General features: G+C 40.7%; 1 protein-coding gene across 1 annotated transcript; it reads right to left on the reverse strand.

Annotated features, from left to right (window-relative positions):
• Positions 1–4,605: 4,605 nt before the first annotated feature.
• LOC142294947 (speriolin-like) lies at positions 4,606–6,943 on the reverse strand. The gene is made up of 5 exons (XM_075338019.1): positions 6,685–6,943; positions 6,416–6,457; positions 6,188–6,229; positions 5,961–6,103; positions 4,606–4,986 (listed from the first exon to the last, which is right to left on the reverse strand). The coding sequence occupies exons 1-5, from the start codon at positions 6,881–6,883 to the stop codon at positions 4,657–4,659; spliced, it is 756 nt and encodes a 251-aa protein (XP_075194134.1). The 5' UTR covers positions 6,884–6,943; the 3' UTR covers positions 4,606–4,656.
• Between the last annotated feature and the right edge of the window lie 340 nt (positions 6,944–7,283).

The raw sequence follows: 7,283 nt of genomic DNA on the forward strand, positions 1-7,283 counted from the left end.
CTTTTTCTCCAGTTTTTCTCCACTTTTTCTCCACTTTTTCTCTATTTTTTCTCCACTTTTTCTCCACTTTTTCTCCATTTTTTCTCCACTTTTTCTCCATTTTTTCTCCACTTTTTCTCCTTTTTTTCTCAATTTTTTCTCCACTTTTTCTCCACTTTTTCTCCATTTTTTCTCCACTTTTTCTCCACTTTTTCTCCGTTCTTTTTCTATGGTAGGTCTACCCATTAGCTCTGCCATGCATAGTGTAGCTCTACACCTACTGCACATGTTACTTTATGATTGACATCGCTTTCGTACCAGAGCTGTCTAAGCCTACTCTGACCCCATATTTGTCATTACTATATTGTCCTTGTACTGTATTATGACATTTGTATCATGTGTTTCATTTCTTGCAATTTTTTTGCTGCATCCCAATTGTACCTCTACATTGTTCGAGTTTATGTTATTGTTCTCTCACTCTTATGTGATACTGATTATTGTCATTTTTCATGATTACATGCAGATAAGTCCAATCTGACGAAGGCTCAGGCTGAAACGTCATTTGTAACTTGTTTTGGACAAAAACATATATGCTTATGAAAAAAAAAATTTCTTAATACGGACCAATAAAGAGTGATTTTGCATTACTATCCGTTGTGACTTACTGACTTAGTCTGGGAGATTTAGAGTGCCGAGGTTACTCACTAATTTTATCTATTATTACCTCTGAGCACCTATATACCAGTGAGCAGAGCTTCCTCTACAGTAGTTCTCCTGATTAGGCATGCCCTTACCTCATGAGCAGGGCATTGCAGCTTTGGTAGCAACCATTACAACATGGACTCTGCTGCTGTGGACCCGGGGAGAGTGAGTGCAGATTCATTGCACCCACACTCCTCACATGAAGGGTCCGCACTCCTAGAAAATGGGGGATACATTCCCTGAGTGTCTCCCCCCCATATTCTAGACGGTCCAGAGTCGTCGTGGGACCCCTTTATTTTTTTTCTTACAATAAATTGGTGAAAGAGGAAATGTTTTGGGGACTGTTTTTTCGAATAAATTTCTTTTGTCGATTTTTTTGTTTTTGTTAGTACTGACAGTTTATGATGTTGGGTATCTAATAGACGCCATGACATCACAAACTGCTGGGCTTGATCTCAGGTGACTTTACAGCTAATATCAACCCGATTTACTACCCCGTTTGCCACTGCACCAGGGCACGGGATGAGCTGGGGTGAAGCGCCAGGATTGGCGCATCTAGTGGATGCGCCACGTCTGGGGTGCCTGCGGCCTGCTATTTTTAGGCTGTAAAGGCCCAATAACTATGGACCTTCCCACCCTGAGAATACCAGACCACAGCTGTCCGCTTTACCTTGGCTGGTGATCCAATTTGGAGGGGACCCTACTTTTTTTGTGTAATTATTAATATTTATAAAATAATTATAAAAAAAGAGCCTGGGGGGACCTCCACATTGGATCCCCAACCACGGTAAAGCTGCCAGCTGTGGTTTTCAGGCTACAGACGTCTGCTTTACCCTAGCTGGCTATCAAAAATGGGGGGACCCAACTTCATTTTTTTTTAACTATTTTTTAAATAGAAAAAATTAATGGGCTTCCCTGTATTTTGATTGCCAACCAAGGTAACGACAGGCAGATGGGGGTGGCAACCCATAGCTGTCTGCTTTATCTGCGCTGAGAATCAAAAATACCGCGGAGCGCTATGTCATTTTTTTTAAAGATTTATTTTTACAGCACTGTGATGTCCAGCAATCAAAATACAGGGAAGCCCATTTTGTTTTTAGTTATTTAAATAAATAATTAAAAAAAATATATATGGGCTCCCGCTGCATTTTTTGTATTGCTAGCTAAGGGTAATCCAAGCAGCTACTGGCTGCTAACCCCCACTGCTTGGTGTTACCTTCACTGGCAATGGAAAATCCAGGGAAGCATTTTTTAATTTTTTGGCCAAAAAACTACAAAAAAAGGACGTGAGCTTCGCCATATTTTTGTATGCTAGCCAGGTATAGCAGGCAGGTGCTGGAAGAGTTGGATACAGCGCCAGAAGATGGCGCTTCTATGAAAGTGCCATTTTCTGAGGCGGATGCAGACTGCAATTTGCAGCAGTGGGGCCCAGAAAGCTCAGGCCAACCTGTGCTGCGTATTCCAATCCCCAGCTGCCTAGATGTACCTGGCTGGACACAAAAATGGAGCGAAGCCTACGTCATTTGTTTTCTAATTATTTCATGAAATTCATGAAATAATAAAAAAAGGGCTTCCCTTTATTTTTGGTTCCCAGCCGGGTACAAATAGGCAACTGGGGGTTGGGGGCAGCCGTACCTGCCTGCTGTACCTGGCTAGCATACAAAAATATGGCGAAGCCCACATAATTTTTTCAGCAAAAAACTTCTGCATACAGTCCTGGATGGAGTATGCTGAGTATGCTGAGCCTTGTAGTTCTGCAGCTGCTGTGTGTCTGTATGGAGAAGAGCAGACAGCAGCTGCAGAACTACAAGGCTCAGCATACTCCATCCAGGACTGTATGCAGAAGTTTTTTGCCCACCAAAAAAATGACGTGGGCTTCGCCATATTTTTGTATGCTAGCCAGGTACAGCATGCAGCTACGGGCTGCCTCCAACCCCCAGTTGCCTATTTGTACCCGGCTGGGAACCAAAAATATAGGGAAGCCCTTTTTTTTTTAATTATTTCACTTATTTCATGAATTAATTAAAAAACAAATGACGTGGGCTTCGCCCCATTTTTGTGTCCAGCCGGGTACAACTAGGCAGCTGGGGATTGGAATCCGCAGCACAGGTTAGCCCGAGGTTTCTGGGCGCCTCTGCTGCGAATTTCAGTCCGCAGCCGTCCCAGAAAATGGCGCTTTCATAGAAGCGCCATCATCTGGCGCTGTATCCAACTCTTCCAACAGCCCTGGAGCCGGGTGGCTTGTTGGGTAATCATGAGTTAATACTGGCTTTGTTTTACTAGCCAGTATTAAGCCAGAGATTCTTAATGTCAGGCACGTTTGACCCGGCCATTAAGAATCTCCAATAAAGGGTTAAAAAAAAGACACCACACAGAGAAAAAATACTTTAATAGAAATAAATACACAGACACATTAGAGACTCCATCTTTATTACCCCCTGTCAGCCCAATAAATCCCCAATAAACCAGCGCTGATAAGAGGTTTTTAATAGAGGCTTAAATTATAAGCAGCAATTTCAGCGTTCCAAGTGCCTTTAAATGAATTTGAAGAAACTGCACTTCAGGATTGTAGTGAGCATTGTAGTGAGGATGAGGTGCCCCAGCCCATTACTTGATGGGCTGGGGCACCTCATCCTCACTACAATCCTCACTAGTGTAGTAGTAGTGACGATTGTAGTGAGGATGAGGTGCACCAGCCCATCATGGGCTGGGGCACCTCATCCTCACTACAATCCTCACTACTGTAGTAGTAGTGACGATTGTAGTGAGGATGAGGTGCACCAGCCCATCATGGGCTGGGGCACCTCATCCTCACTACAATCTTCACTACAATCGGGAAGCAGCGTGCAGCCTTCACTCCGTGAGTGATCAGTGCTGCTAGCGGTAACGCTGACAGATGCGTTACCATAGCAACGGTGCTCCCGGAGCCGCGGTTAGCAGTGGCGTCACCGCTAACTGCGTTGCTATGGCAACGGTGATCTCCATTAATGACCGGCTGTGTCAGCCGGTCCCTAACGGAACGGGGAGTCGACCGTGTGCTAGAGCATATCGCCGGTACACGGCGATACACAAATGTGCACCGTGTACTGGAGAGATGCACTCGCAGGTCCTACATGACGTGTCATAGTCATGTGACCAGTCTGTAGCCAATGAGATAATAGCCACGTGACTGGTCACATGGCTATTTTGACGTCACGATAGGTCCTGCTTCTCTGCTGGCAGTGCCGGTCACCAGGAGGATTCAGCGATCATCGGATGGAATAGCGGCAGGAGACAGAGTGCAGGAGGGATCGCGGGGACCGGTAAGTGTTATGGCAATGTTTATTAACTGTTTGTGTACATTTATCATGCATTTTTATGTGTTTGTGATTGCCTCCCATTCTAACCTATAGGTTCGAGTTTGGTTCGTCGAACGTTCGATGAACCGAACTCGAACGGGACCCCCGTTCGGCGAACCGACCTCGAACCGAACCGCGACCGGTTCGCTCATCTCTACTCCAGACTACTCTTTCCTAGAACTACTCTCTCTGTTTTCCCGCCTCCAGGCCTGTGAACTCCTTGGTGGGCGGAGCCAACCACCTGGCTCCGCCCCCCTGGTGTAAACATCAAACCTGGAGGGTGGTGACAAGGTTTTTAGTTTGACTGATGTCAACTAATCGGGAGGGGGTGTGGTGTTGTGTGTGACTACCTGGGACGACCTGACTAGTCCAGGGCGTCACACACATCCTAACAAAATTTAAATTCTTATCCATGGGTATTGTCTGCAATACCAGACAATAGACAATAGTGTGGAAAAATCAACATTTTTAATGTGAAACAGCAGTTTAAGAATAATATGCAACAAACCATGAGTATTATTTTCCCTTTTTGTAAGGAACAGGATCCATTTGTTTTATAAGATTAAAACAGATACTTTTTTTCAGATGGAACCATTTATTATTTGTGGTTTGGTTCTAGAGGTGAAAGGCTCCATAGCTAAAAGATGAGCAGAGATTTTCCATCTTTTCTGGCGAAATATACCAGACAGTTGAGGATAGTTATGATGTCTTTCACTGTATCACTTGGCATGCACTCAGTTATCATCTTGTTTAGGTATTGTGGGTCATTATAGGAGGCAAAATCTTCAGTTCTTGCATTTCTGTCCTTCATGATCCCATAGGTGTTGACTATATACTCTGTAAAGTGTGGGTGCACTGCTGGGTTGTAGCCCAATTTCCTCAGCTCATCCAAGATGTCATCGTAGCGCTGGTAGAGTTCAGATCTTAATTTTTCATCAACTTTTCCGGTTGTTGGACTTGTGGTCACCTGTAATCATGAAATAGACCTTTAATATACATTAAATATACTGGGGTAATCACAAAAGGGCTTGTATTTGGAAACAATCGGTAATTTTATTGACAGACACGTCTGTAACAGCCTGGCTAAGCTTTTATAATTTACAGGTATCGCTCTTTTGTTTTCATCGGATTGCTTGATGTAAAGACTAGACTTCCAAAAATGCAATCCATCACAAGATCTGTACAGAAACTCAACAAAAAAAGAGTAATGATGAGAGATTTCAGCTCTGAGGGCTGCAGAATTATTAATATAGCTCTAAAGTATAGTACAATCTGTGACTCAGGACCAATACAACCCAATCATGGAGTTCTATTGCAAAATTATCTACTTTTGTAGAATAATTCTATAAATAAGTAGTAAAATGTGCTCCAAATGTGGATTTGGACTTTATCAACTTTTTTTTTTTTTGCTGATGAAAAATGCTTTAAATGAACAGTTAGCACTGGTCTTAGGAAAAGGGATATTAAGTGAGATCACTTGGGTTCTAATTTTCATATATAGGAGGAATTGGTAAATTGGAACCAACACTGACAGTAAGCCATAGTATATTTGCTCTTGTCTGCATATTACACCAGCCATAATGGAGGCTTTGTCACTCTCCAAATCATACTGGATGTAGATGCCATTTTGTTTGATGAACTCACACAGTGACCACTTTACTTTACGGCGGCACTTAAAAAAAAAAATAAAAATAAAAATAAAATATATATATATATATATATATATATATATACATACATACATACATACATACAAATAAATATATGTGTGTGTGTATATATATATATATACTGTATATATATACTGTACATATATATATGTATATATTATATATATATATCAATAAATTAAAAATTAGAACAAAAAATATAAGAAAAATATATATATACATAATATATAAAAAATAATAAAAAATATAACGATATGAAAATATTTCTCGCCTGTATAATCTTCTCCTTTATGTATGGTACTCGGTATCCATACAGTCGATGTTGCTCCGGGAAGATGGCCCACAGAATCCGGCGGTCCAGCTGAAAGGCCATCTCTCCGACGATGCGCTGACATTTCTTCACTTTTTTAGGGTCTATAAAAGTTCAGTAGTAAAATTAAGTTTCTGTCAAATCCCTACATTGACATCTATTGAGAATATAAATATAGGAATTGTCACCTAGGTGTGGGCCTGAATTGATGATTTCTGATTCTCTGGAGTCTGGAAATATAAATAATATTAAAATAAGATGTTTGTAATGAACAGAAATGATAAAACCCCCTTGATAATAAGCATACATCAGGGACAAGGTAAAGAGGTAACTGTCAATTTTTAAAAAATTTAATCTTGAGTAATAAACAAAATATTAGCTATCAACAGATTACAAAAGTAATAAATATAACTCACATAGATGATGTAATATTTCTGTACTTTTCTTCTCTTTCATGCCTAGAATACAAAAAATATTAATCTGTATCTCTATGTCTGGCTTCTTATAACTAATTCAAGATCACCTGAGAAATTCACATTTTATGATGTAAAAAAATGTGTTCACCAATCCAAACCATTCTAGACATTCTGTATCCAGATTCTACCAATAAGTTTAGCAAACATAAACACCAGTTCATTACAATTTTTGATTTGGTGGAAACCCCTTTGTGTTATCCCAGTCTTACCATTGTGGTCTTTCTTGTGTTGTCCTGGAGGTGTCATCATTTGAACTTTTCTTTCATGGTCTTTCAAAGTACTGCGAAGCTCCACGTTCTCCTGCATTAGCGCCATCATTTTGCGCATCTGTGCATTCTCTGCTAGTAGACGCGAACTCTCAGCATCGAAAGCTTCATCATGGCTAGAATTTATACTAGTATAGTCCATTTTCTAATATGCAGGATCTCCTGAAGATGTCTTGACAAATTTTCTTCACCAGGCTAATGTCTGTGATAGAACACTGGGGAAACCTAATATTCTAAGTTCTGTGATGTCACCGGCAGCGTCACTGAGACCTGATAATGAGCTCATCGGTCATTGCAGCCAATAGGAATTCACCACATTGGAGCAATAAGTACATGGCTTGTATTGTGTGACCACAGGAATAACAGTTTAACAATATTAATTGTAGAAAGTTAAGAATCAAATGTAATAAAGAATTTTGTTTTGACCTACGCGTTTCAGCTAGAAGCCTTACTCATGGCCTGATTTCTGAAGAAAAAAAGCCTCCATTTATATAACATATCCTTTTAGAGCTGTAAATCAAGAATTAATATAGCTACTCACA

The sequence above is a fragment of the Anomaloglossus baeobatrachus genome, chromosome 3 (genome assembly GCF_048569485.1).
Source record: "Anomaloglossus baeobatrachus isolate aAnoBae1 chromosome 3, aAnoBae1.hap1, whole genome shotgun sequence".
NCBI classification, from domain to species: domain Eukaryota; kingdom Metazoa; phylum Chordata; class Amphibia; order Anura; family Aromobatidae; genus Anomaloglossus; species Anomaloglossus baeobatrachus.